Source organism: Schistocerca americana, chromosome 7 (assembly GCF_021461395.2).
Source record: "Schistocerca americana isolate TAMUIC-IGC-003095 chromosome 7, iqSchAmer2.1, whole genome shotgun sequence".
In the NCBI taxonomy this organism is placed as follows: Eukaryota; Metazoa; Arthropoda; class Insecta; order Orthoptera; family Acrididae; genus Schistocerca; species Schistocerca americana.
This window is the reverse complement of record NC_060125.1, coordinates 252,797,150-252,817,968: the sequence shown is the minus strand read 5'-3', so window position 1 is coordinate 252,817,968 and position 20,819 is coordinate 252,797,150. Positions and strand designations below refer to the sequence as shown.

At 38.7% G+C, this 20,819-nt stretch overlaps 1 protein-coding gene across 1 annotated transcript in view; it reads right to left on the bottom strand.

Moving 5' to 3' along the window:
• Window positions 1-5,247: 5,247 nt before the first annotated feature.
• The window catches only part of LOC124622655 (multidrug resistance protein homolog 49-like), a 385,512-nt gene continuing 369,940 nt past the window's right edge, over window positions 5,248-20,819 (bottom strand). The window contains exon 24 of the mRNA XM_047148447.1: window positions 5,248-5,851. Coding sequence (XP_047004403.1) covers window positions 5,648-5,851 — 204 coding nt within the window. The 3' untranslated portion in view covers window positions 5,248-5,647. The remainder of the gene's footprint in view (window positions 5,852-20,819) is intronic.

Below are 20,819 nucleotides of genomic sequence, written 5' to 3'. Positions count from 1 at the left end.
AAACAGTTCATAATGATTATTATTATTATTATTTCTACAGTGTTGTATGATCACTCATAATGTTTAGAATGTCAGTTACACATAAAATTATCTTTGCTTTCATAGATTGAGTTAAAGCAACACCTTTGTATAACAAAACATATCCAAAAAGAATCTACTCCTAAAGTGGCAACAGGAGAACACACATACATAGGTATTGGCATTTGCAGGTTTTTGGAGCCAGGGGCTCCTCCTCCTTGCAGAAGGCTGTAAGGGTAGGAAGAGGGGTGAAGGAAAAAGACTGGTGAGGATTAGAAAATGGGGAGAGTTTGGAAAAGCAGCAACTTTTCCAAACTCTCCCCATTTCAGAATGCACACCTGTACTTTTCCTTCACCCTTCTTCCTTCCCCTTGAGTCACTACTTTTCTGAACTTTCCCATTTCATAATCCTCACCAGCCCTTTTCCTTCACCTCTCCCCTCACCCTTCAACCATTCCGCCAGAAGAAGGGGGCACAGGCTTCAAAACTTGTAAATTTCAATACCGTTACATGTGTGTTCTCCTGCCACTACTTGGTGTGTAGATTTCTTATCTATAAAATCACATTATATTTTCAAAAATTGATAATTTTAATTAAAATATGTCCGCGGTCTAACAAATAATGCATCACTTATCTTTGTGGTACATTTTAATCGGCTCTTGTTGAGAATGGTGTGTTGGTTGCCAATGTGGTGTTAAGGCAGATATTTTTTAATGAAAAGTTTTTTTTTCTAATTCAAAATTTGTGTGCCATGATGCGTTCTTCAAAACAAAGTATTAAATGTTGGAAAAAATCAAGAGAAAAAGTTTTGCAACAAATCATTTTAATGTTGCTAAGTCACCAGATTTATGACCCGGGATCTTTCCTCTTCACGTAGGGCACATACATCTAGACATATACTGTGCTAATGAAAAGCACCAAGAAAACTATAAAGAAGAGTCAAAGACACATAATAAACAATTTTTACAAGTTTTGTGAGTTATGTCACACAGTGGTGATTCAGCACCCCTTTGTATGTTCCCACGGTTTTGAGAATTATTTCCACACACCACACCAATGCTCATCATTCAGATTTGCTGAATAATTTTAAATACTTATCCCATTGCAAAGTGAATAGGTTAGAAGGTGGACAGTACCATGCTACTAGCAAAATGAAGGAGTTCAGCTATGTTCTGTTAACAAATACTCTTTCATCATTCTCATACAGTAATAGAATGTAAATAATTTAATGAGTAAACACCTCTTTCATCCTTTTTCAAATTAACAGCATGAAAAATTCCTCTAGAGCTGCTGATAATAGCTTTGGTAACATTGAGTCTCCTTGTCAAACACCTCTTTCATTTCTGAATTATCCACTATCTTGATGATGTCTAATGGAAGCTGTCACACTGATGGATGTATTCTTCAGTATACTGACCCCCTAAGGTAAGTATTTCCGCTCCCAGGATTGGAATGACTCCTTACCCTCTCCCTTAAAACCCACATCCTTTCGTCTTTCCCTCTCCTTCCCTCTTTCCTGATGAAGCAACCGTTGGTTGCGAAAGCTAGAATTTTGTGTGTATGTTTGTGTTTGTTTGTGTGTCTATCGACCTGCCAGTGCTTTCATTTGGTAAGTCACATCATCTTTGTTTTTAGCTACAATTATCTTAAAAATATTTTGTGTAGGTGGTGCTGAACACCCTTTTAAGATTAGGAATTGCATCATGCAATACACAGCTGTACTCATACTTGTATCTGACAGTCAGTCTTGATCACAATATGACCATTCATGGACCGTGAGAGATGTATTTAACTGTATATTCCACAATTACAATAATTAATCAAAATATAGAAGTACTCCATTTTGGTTTAACACATATCACTAATCATGTACTTCTGTCAGCTAATGTAATCTAGCTATATGCTAGGAACAGCATCACATTCCATGGATCACTTGCACAATAAATCATGCTGGTATGGAATGAATCATTTTACATTCACACAGCAAATTAATTTTTAAATAAGGTTACATGCTGAATATTTATGTTTTTTTAACTTTTCATTATTATTAAATCTACAGATGTGACTTAATAATTCCAATCCTCCACCTTGCACACATTACAATAATAGAAATTTCTCTGTGGAACAGAAGCTCTGAAGCAGCAACATTTTCAGTTTGTTTTCAAATTTTACTTTGCTATCTGTCAGGTGTTTTATACCACTGAGTGAATTATTAAAATTTTTAGTTGCATCATTGAGCACCCATTATTGTGCTAAAGATAGCCTTAATGTGGAGTCAAAATGTCTTTTCGCTTCAGCGTTGTAATTATGTACATCATTCTTCCTTTTACTACATGCATTTTCTGAAAAGAGAACACAGCTGTGCAGTGTAATTAGAAGTGTGAGACCCGTTCAGCTGCTACGCCCGAAGAGATGAGTTATGTTTGTGTTGGCTAAGAAACTGGTAACAGTCTGTCATCTGGCTTGCCATCATAACCATCCACTTAATATCAGTTGTCATGGGAATGAAAAGGAGATTTATTCAGCTGTTGTGGAACACCTCCATCCAGACTTCACAACCTTTCAAAACGTGGGCAGGCATGCTGCATATGGATTCCTTCTGCTGGAATATTGCTGGCACAATGTGGTGCAAGATCCTAGTCCACTGCAGTAGCGAGCTGAATTTCCAACATGCCATGGGCAAGTGCTGCACAGTCTTGATCACCTATGTGGCCAAGGGTGGGTACATGTCACTACAAAACTGGGCAGAGCAACTATAAATACTCATTGCTTAGACCCTAGCAGCACCTTGCCTCTGACTACTGCAATGCTGTGACATACTCCATGCCAGCTGTTAGCCCCATGTGGGTCAAGCGGCTTCAACCACATTTAGCAGTATCATCAGATAGCTGCTGCCATACAAGCGACTACTAGACCTGATGGTTCCAGGACACAAGCTGGTACCACCAAGAGAAGACCTCTGCTAGTGTGTCTTCATCTGGTACTCTGTGAGTTATACTGAGATGACCACTACTGCCTGGGGTCACAATGCATGCCAGCAAACTTTTGACACCAATCTTTGTATGAATGTCTGCAGAATAAAGAATGTTATTGCTAACTGATATACATATGTTTTTCTGTGCAGTGTTTTGTCTAACCACTATGGATGTATGGATCAAAATCAATCCGCACATTAGTGTTAGATAGATTTTTTTAATCCTTCCTGTTTGTGTAAAGCATCCAGCCCAGCAGTGCAGAGATGATAGAGCAAAAACCACCTGAAAACTACATTGGGGCTCACCATCACAAACATTTAATTGTTAATTTGGTATGTGACTGAAACAAATAAAAGTTAACTGAGGTCAGATAATAAAGAATATAGCATCTGTTGGTGCACTTACACTGAAATAGATCGTTCTTATAAATTAGTTATTGTATATTATGTGGAAGTAAAGTAATATGTTTACAAAACTATAAGCAACTATTGCTGAATAAGGGATCTGAAGTTTATGCTTTGAGCATTGTTTGATCTTAAGCCAGCTCTGATGAAGTTACATGCTCTGATGCAAAACATACCCATTTCATAAAAGCAAGAAATGGGGAATTATGCCTATTCAAAAAAAGATTAATAACATAGTTCATTAGTCAAATTTTCTATAAATTGTCTGATTATCAAGGTTTTATGATTTAAAATTCCTGTTAAAGTAACAGTACTCACTGAAAAATGCATGACAAGCTATAGAATATTGTGGTAACTATTTTCAAAGCATTGCAATGTAATCAAGTAAATATTAAGATTCTTATAGAATTTAAACAGCAGCTATTTAATATAACCAAGGAAGAAGTCTTTTTTTCCTCGAAAGTAGTGGCTTTTCTAATACTTTAGTAAGTTCATTTAGCTAATAAGCACAAATAATGTTATGCAGTATAGTAGCAACTTAGGAATAATCCAGTGAACAAATTTAGATGAGTTGCTTGCCTTTCCTTGATTTGTACTTCATCTCATTTTACATTCCTGAATGTCCTCCCACTTTATTGGAGTTGCAGAAGATGATGACTGGGGGAATGAATGAGTCTGTATCTTTCTGCCCTTTTAGATGTTTTTACTCTGCTTTTTACATGTCAAAAATTGCTTGCAATTTGAAACTGGTTTGTATCACCACATTGCCTTCAAATTATTTGTTGTTTGACAAAATATAGGTATGTTCATTTTTAGTTCCAGTTGATCTTTGACAAATATACTTTCTATTTGTCTACTGATGAATCTTTCACTCTGCAGTGGAGTGTGCACTATTTCAAAACACAGACTACAGCTGTATGACGGACTGGTATGTGAACTCAGATTATCACCTTTTGCAGGTAGTGATGTGACCATCCAAGTTACAACTCACAAGCAGCATTCACAGTTTCAGTTCTGTCATTTCCTCTTTCTTGCTGTGCTAACTTCAGAAAAGTTCTCCTGCACACCTTCTTGGACTAATACTCCTGGATGACAGGATGGTACATAGGAATGGCTAAGCTACAGCCAAGGACTGGTTTCAAATTGAATCCTCCACTTCGTGGTAGATAGTGTCCAGTTTCGCGCTACCTGGTACACTGAAATCCTGTAGTGGCCTAGGACCTGCAGATTGAAGATGCAATCTGGAAACAAACTGTAAGATGTCACTAAGCTATATCTCTACTATATCCTTTATTCAAAGAGTGCTGATTCAGCAAAATATGCCACATATCTTCTGTGTAGTTTGGAATGTAGGGAAGAGGTTCTGGCAGAATTTAAGCTGTGAGGGTGAGTCATGAATTGCATGTGGGTAGGTCAGTCAGTACAAGTGCTACTCATATTAAGCAAGTCCTAGGTTTGATAAACATTTTTAACCTATTGATTTCCTTTGTATGCGTGTGTTAAGAAAAAAACATGTGCTTCTATTTAATTTCTACTAAAGTGTGTTCTCTCTCTTTTCTACTACCAGGATGAAATTGACAGAACAATATGTATAAATGAAGTACTGAATTAATTATGTTCCTTATATTTATATTTAAGCATCATTAAGTATCTTATTTCCACATATATGAAGTAGCAAACATGTGAGTATTATTTTTCAACTGATAAATGTTATTTAAAAATGGTTTCATGTATCAATAGTATTGAGAACTAAGCTAAGAATAAACAAATAAAATAATTTAACAAATAAAAAAAATCTTTTATTCACTAAGTTTTAAGAAGTACATGCAAAAGTTACAATAATACCGAACAGGTACTCACAAAACTGTATATATCTATGATTATGAATGTCATCAAATTTCTTTGTAGCTAAAACTCCTCATGAGATTCTGATAACATTGCATTTATGTTGAATATGACTGCCATGAAAAACAGTCATTGATCATGTTTCCTATGCCTCACACAATAAATTCTCTCAATGATATTATACAACAGTACATATCTAAATAATAACTGAGTTGCCTGAATGTATTTACAGAATTTTATACAGTTACTGTGAATCTTTCACATAATGCATTCATCCATAACACTTCAATCACAAAATCATCACATTAAAAGAATTTGAAGGTACTGTTAATTATCAAAATACTTGTTATCAAAAGGGCAATATGGCACCTTGAGACAGTTTTGGTGGAGCTAATAGTGTTTATATCACTGGGGCATGCCAGTAGATTGCTGGTACATCTGGAAGTACAGCCCTCTTGCAGCAAGCAGCTGATCATGCCTTCCCATTTCAGCAATTTTCCCATTGTTCAGCACACATATAGTGTCTGCATTCTGCACTGTTGCTAACCTGTGGGCTATTGTAATGCAAGTTCTTCCCTCTGAAGCTTGATCCAACGCTTCCTGCACAACCTACAAAATAAAACATTACATGCCTTAAAGTAAAATAGTAGGACCAATTATAATGCTATATTTTGTCTCCAGTTCTGAAAATTATTCCCCACATTTATAAAACACTAACAGTTATTTTAAAACTTTTACTCCTTATATTTAACTATGATCAATAATGAAAAATAGAAAAGAGAATGTGCAATATTTAACTATAGGTATCCATGTTCAGAATGTAACACAATAAACTGACAATAGACTAAATATTTTACAATTGGTAGCACTTCAAAATTAACATGCATGGTAGAAAATAAATGCCAAGCAGTTAATTGTTCACTTTTTAATTGCATAAAGTCAATATGTAGTTCATCGTATAACAGTGTGTTTACCAAGCTTCTCAGAAATGATAGAACAATTTTTCAAAAGAGCCTCTTAGATCCTACATCCACATCTTCATGGATACTCCACAATCCGCCATACAGTGTGTGGACGATGGTAACCTGTACCGCTACTAGTCATTCTCACTCCTGTTCCATTCACAAATAGAGTGAGGGCAAAATGACCGCCTATGTGCCTCTGTATGAGCCCTAATTTCTCATATCTTATCTTCACGGTCCTTATGCAAAATGTATGTCGATGACAGTAGAATCATTCTGCATCAGCTTCAAATGCTGGTTCTCTAAATTTTCTCAATAGTGTTCCTTGAAAAGAATATTGCCTTTCCTCAAGCTATTCCCATTTGAGTTCCCAAAGCATGTCTGTAACAATCGTGTGTTGTTTGAACCTACCAGTAACAAATCTAGCAGCTTGCGTCTGGATTGCTTCAATGTCTTCCTTTAATTCAACCTGTATGGATCCCAAACACTCGTTCAATATTCAAGAATATGTTGCCTTAGCATCTTATATGTGATCTTCTTTACAGATGAACCACAATTTCCTAGAATCCTCCCAATAAACTGAAGTCAACCATTAACCTTCCCTACCACAATCCTTATATGCAAATTCCATTTCATACCGCTTTGCAATACTAAGCCCAAATATTTAAACATGTTTGTGTCAAGCAGGACACTACTAATGCTGTATATGAACATTACAGGTCTGTTTTTCCTACTCATCTGTATTACTTTACAGTTTTCTACATTGAGAGCTAGCTGCCATTCATTACACCAACTAGAAATTTTGTCAATTTGTATCCTCCTACAGTCACTTAACTTTGACACCTTACCAGACACCTCAGCATCATCATCAAACAACTGCAGACTGCTGACCGTCCTATCCACCAAATCATTTATGTATGTAGAGAATAATAGCAGTCCTATTTCTCTGGGGCACTGCTGACAATACCCTCATCTCTGATGGACACTCACCATCGAAAACAACATACTGGGTTCTATAACTTAAGAAGTCTTCAAGCCAGTCATATATCTGTGAATCTGTTTTATAAGCTCGTACCATTTTTAACAGCCTGCAGTGGAGCACTGTATCAGACACTTTCTGGTAATCTAGAAATACAAAATCTGCCTGTTACCCTTCACAGTACATCATGTAAGAAATGGGCAAGCACTAGCAATACTTTCTGGAATTATGCTGATTCATGGACATAAGATTCTCAGTCTCAAGAAAATTTATTATATTTGAATTGAGAATGTATTCAATGACTCTGCAGCAAACCAGTGTTAGAGATCTTTGTCTGTTCTTTCACCCTTCTTACGTACAGGAGTCACCTGTGCTTTTTTCTAATTGCTTTGGACTTTGCACTAGGGGAGATATTCATGATAAATGCAAGCTAGGTAAGGACCCAATGCTGTAGAGTACTCTTTAAACAACCAAATTGGGGTTCCATCCAGACTTACCCGTTTTTAACTGTTTCAGCTGCTTCTCCACACCAGGGATGCTAGATTTCCTATGTTCTGAGAAACTCGTTTCCAACGCACAACACAGTTTCAGAAAAAGATGATCTACTGATGCTCCTGTTTTTGAATTTGTAAGTAAAGAGCTTCATGAGTGAGACAGGTGGGAATATGTCATTGGAGCCTTGATCTGCCTGATGCTTTTAACACCATAGGTCACAGCACATTAAAGCAGTAATTCATTCATACACTGCTGGCCATTAACAATGTAACACACAATGGCAACATGGAACAAATATCAGACTGGCAGGAAACATACTATACCCTTGGATATGTGAATGATTAGCATTACAGTGCAGCCACACAAAGTAATTATGAGTAATGATATCTACATTCCATGTAAAAGGAAAGTTTGCACAGCAGGTTTCTCATTCATAAATCATATTCAAATGTTGTTTGTGTATGGGGTGATTGTGTTATGCCTCAAATAAGAAGGAACATGTCTTCTTGCAGATTTATTTCCTTGAGGAATGGTGTACTGAGATATTAAACTCCTATTTGACTAAACTCAGATGTAAATCTAAACAGGGCAGTCACCAACCAGAACAGCAAATTCAAAAGTATTGCCTGGATGATAAACTCATTCATTTCTGATTATTTTTATGTGTCCTGGTGGCGTAATTGTAATTGGAATACCTCACAGACACAATCTGATGACTACTTCCTGCATAAATTTCGAAATTAAAAAGGCAAACAGGCAGTTCCGCAAGATCTGCAAAATGTACCCAAATGCACATTTTCTTAGTGTGGACTTTCTTCAAAGGTGCAACTACACAAAACATGGACTGCATCTGAACAGAAGTGGCAAAAGGTTACTCAGTGATAAAATTGTATGTACACTAGAAAGACTCAGTTTGCAAGATAACAGTCTTCACAATACAGCCATCCCAATGATGTATCCAAAAACAGTCGAGCAGCTATCAATATCAGTTGATTACCACTTCAAAAGCAATGGTACTGTAAATACAACTCCTGCTAACATGCCAACAGAGAGAACAGTGACAGAAGCAGTAGGTCTACCTGAAACGTGAAGTCAACAAAAGCTACATTAACAGGAGCATCAGTCCCAGCGATGACAGAATCACCCAGGCAGCCAATAGTATCACCAGCAACCACAAATGAGAAGACAACTACAACAGATAGAATGGTGTCTAGTGGAAGAAATGTCGTGCCGCCTTCCCGTTTCAATGATTTTTTATGTGCAGGCCTGAAGAAGAAAAAAGCCAATACCCTAAACAGTGTCAAATGTTTACTACCACAAGACTTTAGGTAGACTCCTCTGGAATCTCAGTCAAGAAATAACAGCACTGACAAAATAAAGAAGGTAGGGTTATCAATTTTTCATCAAAATGTGAGAAGCCTCCCTAACTAAATAGACCAATTGCTTATCAACATTAATGAGAAAGACTGTATAAATAATGCCCAGATATTGTGCTTCACTGATCACCATATTACTAGCAACTGCATCATGCCCTTTTCACCCGGTTACAACTTAGCAACCCAATACTGTAGAGTAAATGAAGAAATGGGGGGAGTGGCAATATATGTTAAGGATAATTTTGGCTACAAAGTAATTGACATTACAAAATACTGTATGGACCAACATTTTGAAGCATGTGCTACTGAAATAAAAACTCAATTCATTAATAGTCCTGGCTGTTTACAGGGCACCATCAGGAAATATAAAAATGTTTTTTAGTCTCATGGACCAGGTATTGTCAGTTTTATTTTCAAAAACAAAGGATACTGTAGCCTTAGGTGATTTTAATATAGACTGTCTGACTGATAATAACAATGGAAGTAACTTCCAGAATGTGATGTCCACTTATAATCTGAATTCAGTAATCTATTTTCCCACTAGAATCACACCAGATTCCAAAACTATGATAGACAATGTATTTTTATATGTAAGTAGATACCAGAACATTAATGTAAACCAGGTTATAAATGGTCTCACAGACCATGATGGTCAATTGATCATTCTTTACAGTGTTAACCCTCTTGTTAAACTATCTCCCCAGTGGAAATGTATAAGAATAATGAACAAAGAGGCAAAAGAATCCTTCAACTGTAAGTAGCAGCTAATGGACTGGTCCTTTATTTACAACATTGGTAATGCTAATGAAAAATTTTACTATTTTATAAATGATTTTTCTGCCCTTTTCGAAGAATCTTTTCCAAAGAAATGGGTCAAAAATATTAATCCAAATTCCGTAAGTAAGCTTTGGATCACAGAAGAAATTTATGCTAAAATCAGAACAACTAATGATACACAAAAATGGAATCAGTATAGATTGTACTGCAAAATTTTAAAGAAAGTAATACAGAAGTCAAAAGCCCTTTTCTATAAGGAGAAAATAGATAAATCTAATAATAAAATGAAAACAATTTGTAACATTATAAAAAGTGAGGCAAAGACAAAACAAGCGATACAGATGACCTAAAAATCAGGCATGGGGGTAACTTAATAGAAAATCAAAAAAGTGTGGCTGAAATTTTTAACAAACATTTCCTGTCAGTAACCCAACAAATTGGCTGTAGGCCCTCTCTGTTGAGGAAGCTATGACTTTATTTCAGGATGCATACTCCAACATAATACCAGAAATGTACATTAATCCTATCACTGTAGAGGAAATTCAAACAGTCATCTGGTCTTTAAAGTGTAAGAACTCTGCAGGAGTAGATAATGTATCCAATAATTTATTGAAATTTTCATGTATATGGATTAGTGATATTCTGTGCCATATTTTTGATACTTCATTTCAACAAGGCATTTTTCCTGAAAGACTCAAGTATGCCATTGTGAAGCCCCTACACAAGAAGGGTGATAGAGCTGAGCTCACTAACTACTGCCCTATTTCACTGTTAACAGCCTTCTCTAAAATTCTAGAAAAATTAATGCACAATAAAATTACTGAACACCTCATAATGAACGGACTTATCAACAAGAGCCAATTTGGCTTTCAAAGGGGCTGTTCAACTGAGGATGCAGTGTATGCACTTACAAATGAAGTACTTGAATGTCTAAATCAAAAAATGATAGGAATTGGTGTTTTCTGTGACTTATCAAAGGCATTTGATTGTGTAGATCGCCACATTCTCATGCAGAAAGCCAAACTACTTGGAATAAGCGGTGTCGCAAGTAACTGGCTGCAATCTTATCTTCAGGAAAGAAAACAGAAAGAAATTTTACACAGCTCAGATGAGTCAAGGGATACCTCCGCTCAGTCTGAATGGACTTCTATTAGTTGTGGTGTGTCTCAAGGCTCAATTCTGGAGCCAATGTTGTTTTTTATGTTTATAAACGATTTCCCATTGTGTGCAGGCCTGCCTTGGAAATTTACTCTTTTTGCTGACAATACCATCTTCATGAGTGGAAAATCAGATGTTAATTTCGAGGAGTCAGTTAACAACATACTTTCTGAAGTGATTAACTGGTTCAGTGTTAATGGTCTCTCTCTAAACTCAAGTAAGACAAATTTTATACAGTTCCATACAAAAACAAAAAAAGTGAGAGAAATAAATGTAACATGTGGAAATCAACCAATAGAAAGAATGGATGTGTCTAAATTTCTTGGAGTACAAATTGATAGCAAAATGAACTGGTCCTTCCATGTACAACAGACCCTAAAAAAATTGAGCTCGGCTATGTATGCTATCAGAATGATGTCTTCCAGTGGAGATTTAACCACTATGAAGTCCGCATACTACGGGTATTTTCACTCCGTTATGTGTTATGGAATTATCTTCTGGGGAAATTTAGCTTTGGCAAAGAAAATTTTTGTGGCCCAGAAAAGGGCTATTAGAATTATGTGCAGAGTACTCCCTAGGACATCATGCCGTAACCTTTTCAAAAAACTGCAAATAATGACCACTGTATCCCAGTACATATATTCGTTGATGTGTTTTGTAATTAAGAACCCTGCACAATTTCCATCAAATAAGAACTATCACAAATATAATACAAGAGGGAAAGAAAATCCTCATTGTGAACTTAAAAACCTGACAGTTGTTCAGAGAGGTGTCAAATGGTCAGGAACAAAAATTTTTAACCATCTCCCTGACCAGGTAAAATGTTTAAGAGAAAATGAATCTCTTTTTAAAGCAAAACTAAAGGAATATTTGTTAAATGTGTCTGGTTATATATTAGAAGAGTTTTATGATGCATAAAGGGAAATAGCATTTAGATAGAATTATCCATCTTGTTAACAAAGAAATGTGCTTGCAATTTTTCTCCAAAGTAAAACATGAAATTTTGTATTAACACTCAAAGAAATCTGCTGTTATATGTACAATATCTGTTTTTCCTCTAAACTTTGTATTAACTATATGCAGTTATGTAGAACATTTTTTATATATTTAATGAGGACTGTTTTGTATCTTTTTGTATGTTTGTTGTGTTGTATGTTTGACTCGTTCCACACCTCATGTGACGTGCTCACAATACGAGATCCACGGAACATGAAATAAATAAATAAATAAATGAGTACAGGGCAGACCATTATAATCTGTTATGGGGAAGAACCAGGGATGGAGATAAGATATAGCAAAATGTTTTAGATAAAGTTGTAGGTGGCAAAGAGGGTCATGTACTGCTACTCATGGCCATGACTTCGAAAGTGATTTTCAAGGTAATTTGGAGATTAAAGGATTTTAAAAAAATGGGAACTCTAATATTTGATTCAAGATTTGAGGAAAAGGGTGACAAATTTTACGTATAAAATGATACATTATTCGAGGTCATGGCTAGTTCATTGAAGGACAAATAAGCAAATATATTTTTTTAATTCTAGTAGAAATTAATTTAGAATAGAGGAGGGCTACAGCAAAATACAATGTCAGATACAAACTGGAAGGGGCATCCCAAGGAATGAGATGTGAGGGAACGCATTCAGAAACTTGTAAATCAATGATCTAAATTTTATTTGTGTTTGTCCTGTTGTGCATATGCCACAATAATACACTGCTGGCCACCGTAAATGCAACACCCTGAAGGAAGCATCCGAATCAAGTGAAATCTACACCATGGGTTCGCAGCGATGAGATATGCAACTGATTAGAATTTCAGTGCAGACGCACATCACGCGCGCCTGTGGCGCCACCTCATAGTGCCGTTTAAGGCTTGGCGATTTTGACGAGTGTACGTTCGGCACGTGTGTTTACCTTGTGGTTGTTTCACAAGACGATCAGTTATGCCTCGTAGACAACAGCGAACATCGTTTGATCAAGTATCCGAGTTCGACAGAGGAAGGATAGTGGCTGACCGAGATTGTGGATTATCATACAGAGAAATCGCTAGTCGTGTTGGACGAAACCAAACAACTGTAATGCGGATATGTGACCGTTGGATGCAGGAGGGTACGACGGACTAACGTGGTCGATCGCATTCACCTCGGTGCAACACTGCACGTGCTGATAGGCAAATTGTGCGCATGGCAGTGACGGATTGCTCAGTGACATCCCGAACCATAGAACAGCACATTGCATCTGTAACGCATCATCCAGTGTCTGCGCGTACCATTCGACGCTGTTTACAGCAGAGTGGTCTGTTCGCAAGACGTTCATTGCTTCGTCTACCATTGACGCAGAACCACAGACGTCTCCGTCGCCAATGGTGTGATGACAGACGGATGTGGACGGCAGAATGGAATGACGTTGTCTTTACTGACGAGGCACGCTTCTCTCTGCAGCACCACGATGGTCGGATTCGAGTGTGGAGACACCGTGGAGAGAGGATGCTGGACAGCTGCATTATGCACTGCCACACTGGTCTTGCACCGGGTATTATGGTATGGGGCGGTATTGGATATTACTCTCGCACGCCTCTAGTACGCATTGCCGGTACTTTAAATAGCCGGCGCTACATATCCGAGGTGCTGGAGCCAGTTGTCCTTCCTTAGGTTCAGGGCTCGGCCACAGCCATATTTCAACAGGATAATGTGCGACCACACGTGGCACGCATTGTCCAAAGGTTCTTCGTCAATAACCAGATTGAAGTGCTTCCCTGGCCGGCTCGCTCTCCGGATCTTTCGCCGATAGAAAACATGTGGTCCATGGTTGCTCAACGAGTGACCCAGATTACATACCCAGCTGCCACACCAGATGATCTTTGGCAACATGTGGAAGCTGCTTGGGCTGGTGTACTCCAGGAACACATCCAACGTCTCTTTGACTCATTGCCGAGACGTGTGGCAGCGGTGATCTCCAACAATGGCGGCTACTCTGGCTACTGATTCTGGCAGGAACCACATGTCACAGACATCTGTAAACGTAATCATTTGATACTTGGTCAACATGTTATCTACAAAATAAATTGTGTTGTGCTACCCCTTGTCTTTCTTGGTGTTGCATTTACGGTGGCCAGCAGTGTATTTATACACTGTGATGTATTTATTTTAGGCAATAAACACATTAATTACAACTTTAACTTCAAATCTCGGTTGCTCTTTCCAAATCCGATGTCACAAATAGGGGTTCCACGAAACAAAACTCAACCTTTGAATGACCTTCAGTAATTACCTTTAAATTCATGGATATTGGTAAAGATATGTGACCCTTATGCCCCTTCCAGTCTGCATCTGACATTGTATTTTTCTGTATCCATCCTCTATTCTGAGTTAATATGTACTAGAATTAAAAACATATTTGATTATTTGGCTTTGATTGAACCTTGCCATGACCTTAAATAATATATGATTTTACAATTTGCCACTCTTTTCAAATCCTGAATCATATATTAGGGCTCCCATTAAAACAAATATACTTTGGCCTCCAAATTACCTTGAAAATCATGATTAATGTTACAGTCATTAATTAGTAGCAATGCATGATCCTCTTTGCCACCTACAACTTTTATCTACAAAATTTTGCTATATCTCATCTCCAATATGGATTAACATGGTCCATCCTTTAGTTGTGTGTGAATTTACTGCCAAAATAGAAGCCATGTAGCCAAAAAGATAGTGTATGAGGAGTGCAAAGATGAACACATTTCAAGTTTACAATTAGTAACTAACACTCTAACAAGGGAAAATGACAGTCTTAAGTACAAAAATGTAAATCTGAGGTCAAATTAAAATGTGCCTGCACTGCCGCAAGATATTGTGTTCAACTGCCAGAACAGAAGAAAAGTAAGTGCAGTAGCCGTCGCAGAGCCGATTGGATGCACCTGAATCAGCAGTAATTTCTGTTTTATACACAGGATGTAGTTTATCTTTTGTTTTCACATGCTTCTGTGTTGAAGCAAATTGTGTCTGTGTATTTTGCTATGTAGACCAGTGTTTGCCAACTTACTATATGTTTTCTGCATAAACTGTAGCACATTAGCTTCGCATGAACTAACTTTGGAGTGTAGTAAACCAGAAGCAGTGTGGCAGCTGGACTTAGATTGCACTGAGTTCTTGGGTTAGTGTTACATTACTTGTGGTACAGACAAAAACTGATTAAAGATGTATGAATGGACAGGGACTGCACATATTGTGTACAGATGTAGGGGGAATTGGCCATGGTTACAAGCTTCAGGCTGTTGTCCTGGGCTGCAGTGGTATTGGGGCACCTGAGATGAATGCTTTTGCACTTCTGTAGCCTATAATGTTGCGTGGAATCCCTGGTGTTGCTGTGCCTTCCAATTCACACATCCTGATGAGTTGGCACTTACCAGACGGTGATTGGCAAACAGTGGGGGCTCAGAAATCTCTGGGTGGAAGATGAAAGTGGGTCCCATCCGTCCCCCCATGTCTTAAAATAGGTTTGAGGTACTGCCTACTGCTGAAAGTACATCTGAGATAGCATGGTATCTGTTGCCTGTTGAGACAGTGGGGAATCTTCCTGAGAGGTCTGTGTAAGTGTGGAGGATGGGATTTGCTTGTAATTGGAAGAAGCTCCATTGTTAGCAAGTGATGGAGCCCCTCACGGAAATAGTGGGCAGGTTGGGAAAGAAGGCCAATGTCTGCCATGTTTGCTTGCCAGGGGTCTGAACCAAGATGTGGAGGAGTCTCTGCCTCCAGCGATTAAGTGCAGCAGATGCACTCAGCTGCAAATTGTGGTTCATGTAAGCATGAATGATGACTGTGAGCTGGGTTCAAAGGCCATTGTCAGATCCTAGAGACAGCTGGCTAATTTGGGGAAGACAGCTAGCTTTGCTTGGCTTATGGGGCAGAAGCAGATGTGGTCCTCTGGTTTGAGCTAAGTGGATAGCTTCAATCACAGGCTCAGATGATTCTGTGATGATCTTGGCTGTGGATTTCTTGACCTCTGCTGACAGGTGGAGAATTATAGAACCCCCTTAGAAGGACAGGCATGCACTAGACACAGGATGCAGCTATCAGGATAGTGGAGTACATGTGGTGTGTACCTGTGGGTTTTTTAGGATAAAGAAGACACTCCACAGGCCCGATAAGATGTTCTGGTTCCAGACAGGGTCACATTCATCACAGCAGGTCAGAGAATGAAAATGTTAACATAGTATTAGTTGACTGCAGGAGTGCTTATGGGAAGGTCCCAGAACTAGTCTTGCCTATATGTGGTAACAATGTCCATAGGGCACTAAGGACAGAAAGCTATCTGGTACAAGATGTAATTCTTAACTCTGATAGGAATATCTTGCTCTTTTTTGGTAGGAGCTCAGCCATTCATATACACACAACCAAACAGACACCCAAATGTCTATGCTTATAGTAGCAACACGGCTTATTATTTCATATCAATTATCTAAAAGTAGTTGCTTTGTGTATATAGGGGTACGGAGGGGATAGGGAAGGATGCACAAGGCAAGGAGGGAATAGCGGGGTACTGTGATGCAGGTCTTTTGCCAGATGACATACAACAAGATGAAGGGAGCTCAGAGAGTAGAGCATATAAGGGATAGAGGATGGGGAGGGAAGGAGAGGACAGTGGTGGTGAAGAGGGAGCCAGGGAGGGGAGATAGGAATGATGAGGGGTGGAAAAAAGGGGGAGAGGTATGGAGAAAAAGAGAAGGGGGAAGAGGAGGGGAAAGACAGGAGGCAGGGAGGGAAAGGGAAAGTGTTCATGGGGGGGGGGGGGGGGGGGGAAGAGTGGTTGGAGAAGGCAGTGCAGAATCAGGATGGGGAAAGAGTGGTGTGGAGAAAGGAGAGAACAAAAGAGGTAAGGGAAGGCAGTGTGAAACAAGTTAGGAGAGTTTTACATCAGGGGGATTGCGAGAGTGCAGGTTATGCTGGAGAGCAAGTCTCACCTGTGTAGTGCAGAGAAACTTGCACTGGAAGGGAGTATCCAAATGGCCCAGTAGTGACGTACCTGTTGAAGTCATTATGTTGTGGTGTCTAGCATGTTTGGCACCTGGATGGTCAACCCAAAGTTTGGCCATGGCCATTCATGCACATGGACAGTTGTTTACTTGTCATGCCCATATAGAATGTCGTACAGTAATTGCAGTATAGATAATGTATAACATGGCTGTTTTCACACATGGCCTGGCCTTTTACTGGGTTGAAGACTCTTGTGACAGGACTGCAGTGAGAGCTATTGAGCACATGTAAGGCACAGGTCTTTAACTTTGATTGACCACAAAGACATGATTGGGAGTAGGATTCGAGTAGGGATGGATGAGGATATTCTCTGGTTAAATGGTTGGTGGGATACTATTTTGAGTGATGAGGATTATATTTTGGGTAGGATATCTCTTGTCCCAGGGGACAATGAACTGTAGTCAAAGCCCCAATGAAGGATATAGTTGAGATTTTCAAGGCTAGGGTGACACCAGATGTTAGAGGAATTCTGATCAGTGACTGATTAACAGGGTTAATGGTGTCAGAGGAGGAGATGGTCCATGTATGGATAGGATATTGTCTGTCAATAAAGACTCTGGTAAGGTTATAGGAATACTTTGACAACTCCTGCTTGATACTGCAGATACAGCATCCACAGGTGGCAAGGTATGTGGAAGAACTTTTTGACAGGCAGTGGGTGACAACTGTCCAAGTAGTAGAGGTAATGTTGGTGGCTGGTGCACTTGATACAAACATATGTATTTATAGAGCCATCTGGGAGGTGGAGATCGACATCTAGGAAGGTGGCTTGTTGAGCTGAGAAGGACCAGATGGAATAGGTGTTAAGTTTATGAAGGAAGGAGCACAGGTTGCTTTTGCCATGCACCCATATCATGAAAATGTCATGAGTGAATCTGAATCAGACAAGGGGTTTTCAGTGTTGACTGGAAAGGAAGGATTCCTCCAGATGGCTTATAAATAAGCTGACACAGGAAGGTGCTACATTAGTACTCATGGCAGTACCCAGGATTTGTTTATAGATTTGGCCTTCAAAAGTGAAATAATTGTGGGTCAAGATGTGGTTGGTTTGGAGGATGAGGGAAGAGGTGGTGTGTTTGATATGAGGAGGGTGTTGGAAAATAATGTTAGTATGTAAGAACTTTGCATCCACAGTGACCAACAAGGAGTCTGGTGGTAATGGGCAGGAACTGTGTAAAGGCAAAGAATGAAGTGAGCAGTATCTTGAATGAAATCTGTGGGACTGGGTTTGTGGAGTTTGGGGTCAGGAAGGAGATTGGCATGATATCATGGTTGTAAAGTTTGTATACATTGGTGTTGGAAAGTTGGCAGAGACCCTAAGACACATAGTCGCTACAATTCCTGACCACTGTGGTGTAGACTTTGTCTGTAGGAAGGATGATGAGGTCTGGATTGGTTTTCAGGTGATAGATAGCTGTGTGGTCCACTGGAGTGATGCTGGGTATGTTAGACTCACTGATTTAGGAAAGGAAGGTGAGGCCACACTAGAAGAGAGGAATTCCTGAAAGATAACCAGAGGATCACTGGGTGGAAAGGGACGGGGGAGGAGAATCTTGATTGGAGGGAGGTAGGAATTGTTTAAAATCAAGTTTCATGTGAGGTTTTTGGTTGGCTGTTGTCAGTGGGGTGCAAAGTAAAGAAATTTTTCCACTGCAGAGAACGGGTGTAGGAAAGAAGGTCTTTTACAAATCTAACATGATAGAATTTAGGTTTTTGGGCTAAATGTGGGGCTTTTAGAAAATACTGCAACTTCTGCAGAGCTCAGAGTTTTTGCAGAAAGGTTGAAAATAGTGTTATGGGATGGGTAATTAGGAGTAGTCTGTTTCACTGAAGGTAGACGAAATTTTAGGGGATATGGAAGGCATAGTAAGTCAGTTAGGTATGGTCAGGGAGCTATGAGGGGCTGAAGGGGGAGGGGGCGGGAGCTGGATCATAATGGTAGGATCTTTCTTGGTTATAAATAATCCTGAGTGGTCATAGGACAGGAGTAGCTGGGATAGTTTCCTCAGATGGTGCTGGAAATGCTGTTCCGACTGGTGAAGGTCAAGAGTTTCTATTGCAGTAATAAAATTAAGGAAATTGTATCACAGCGTAATAGGATTTTGCGAAAGGAGTAGAGGCACTACAGTCTTCCAATCTTCCAATAATAACAGCAACTAACTACAGACCTTTTGCTAAAATAATATCAGTTCTGTTTCATAAAAAACCTGTTTACAAGGTGTTGTCTTCTTGAGGTCCAAGGAGCTGTACTCCTGATTGAATTTTACTATCTGAAAATATTTTTTCATTCACTTAAATTGGTCTTAGAACCCACATATTTAACTATCAGTTTTCCAAGTCAAGAAAAGACTTACTTTTAGAATTTATTACTGATGACAAGTGACAACTACTATCACTGAATGAACAGCCAAAGAAATAAATAAAAGAGTAAAATGGCCCAGAGTGCTCTTGGTAAGCTAAATAAATTTTCAGAGTGAAGTTTTCAATGTCATAAATCTGAACATTTACAAACTGTGCATATGACCAGTCTTTACTCATGACAGGAAGATGTAGTCTTTCAATACAAAGACCATTCAAAATTTGAGGGTGGTTTAGTGACCAATGGAGAGAGCTTGTTGCAGATGACTGCAGGAGACATGAATGCAAATAAATGGATTAGGGGACAGAGTGGACTCGAAGACATAACTATGATAGTTGTGAAAAAAAGTGGTGGCATGCTGGACATTACCCACGAAGATGAATAGTAAGTGTACAAATGAAGTTCTTTTCTGTATTCCAAAATATTAAAAAAAAAGACTGAGAAGATGAACTAGTGAAAGTAGGTAAAAGACATTAGACAATATGCTGGAACAACAGGGATCCATATCCCCGACAATCATGTTGTTGTTGTGGTCTTCAGTCCTGAGACTGGTTTGATGCAGCTCTCCATGCTACTCTATCCTGTGCAAGCTTTTTCATCTCCCAGTACCTACTGCAACCTACATCATTCTGAATCTGCTTAGTGTATTCATCTCTTGGTCTCCCTCTACGATTTTTACCCTCCACACTGCCGTCCAATACTAAATTGATGATCCCTTGATGCCTCAGAACATGTCCTACCAACCGATCCCTTCTTCTGGTCAAGTTGTGCCACAAACTTCTCTTCTCCCCAATCCTATTCAATACTTCCTCATTAGTTATGTGATCTAACCATCTAATCTTCAGCATTCTTCTGTAGCACCACATTTCAAAAGCTTCTATTCTCTTCTTGTCCAAACTATTTATCGTCCATGTTTCACTTCCATACATGGCTACACTCCTTACAAATACTTTCAGAAATGACTTCCTGACACTTAAATCTATACTCGATGTTAACAAATTTTTCTTCTTCAGAAACGCTTTCCTTGCCATTGCCAGTCTACATTTTATATCCTCTCTACTTCTACCATAATCAGTTATTTTGCTCCCCAAATAGCAAAACTCCTTTACTACTTTAAGTGTCTCATTTCCTAATCTAATTCCCTCAGCATCACCCGACTTAATTAGATTACATTCCATTATCCTTGTTTTGCTTTTGTTGATGTTCATCTTATATCCTCCTTTCAAGACACTGTCCATTCCATTCAACTGCTCTTCCAAGTCCTTTGCTGTCTCTGACAGAATAACAATGTCATCGGTGAACCTCAAAGTTTTTATTTCTTCTCTATGAATTTTAATACCTACTCCAAATTTTTCTTTTGTTTCCTTTACTGCTTGCTCAATATACAGATTGAACAACATCGGGGAGAGGCTACAACCCTGTCTTACTCCCTTCCCAAC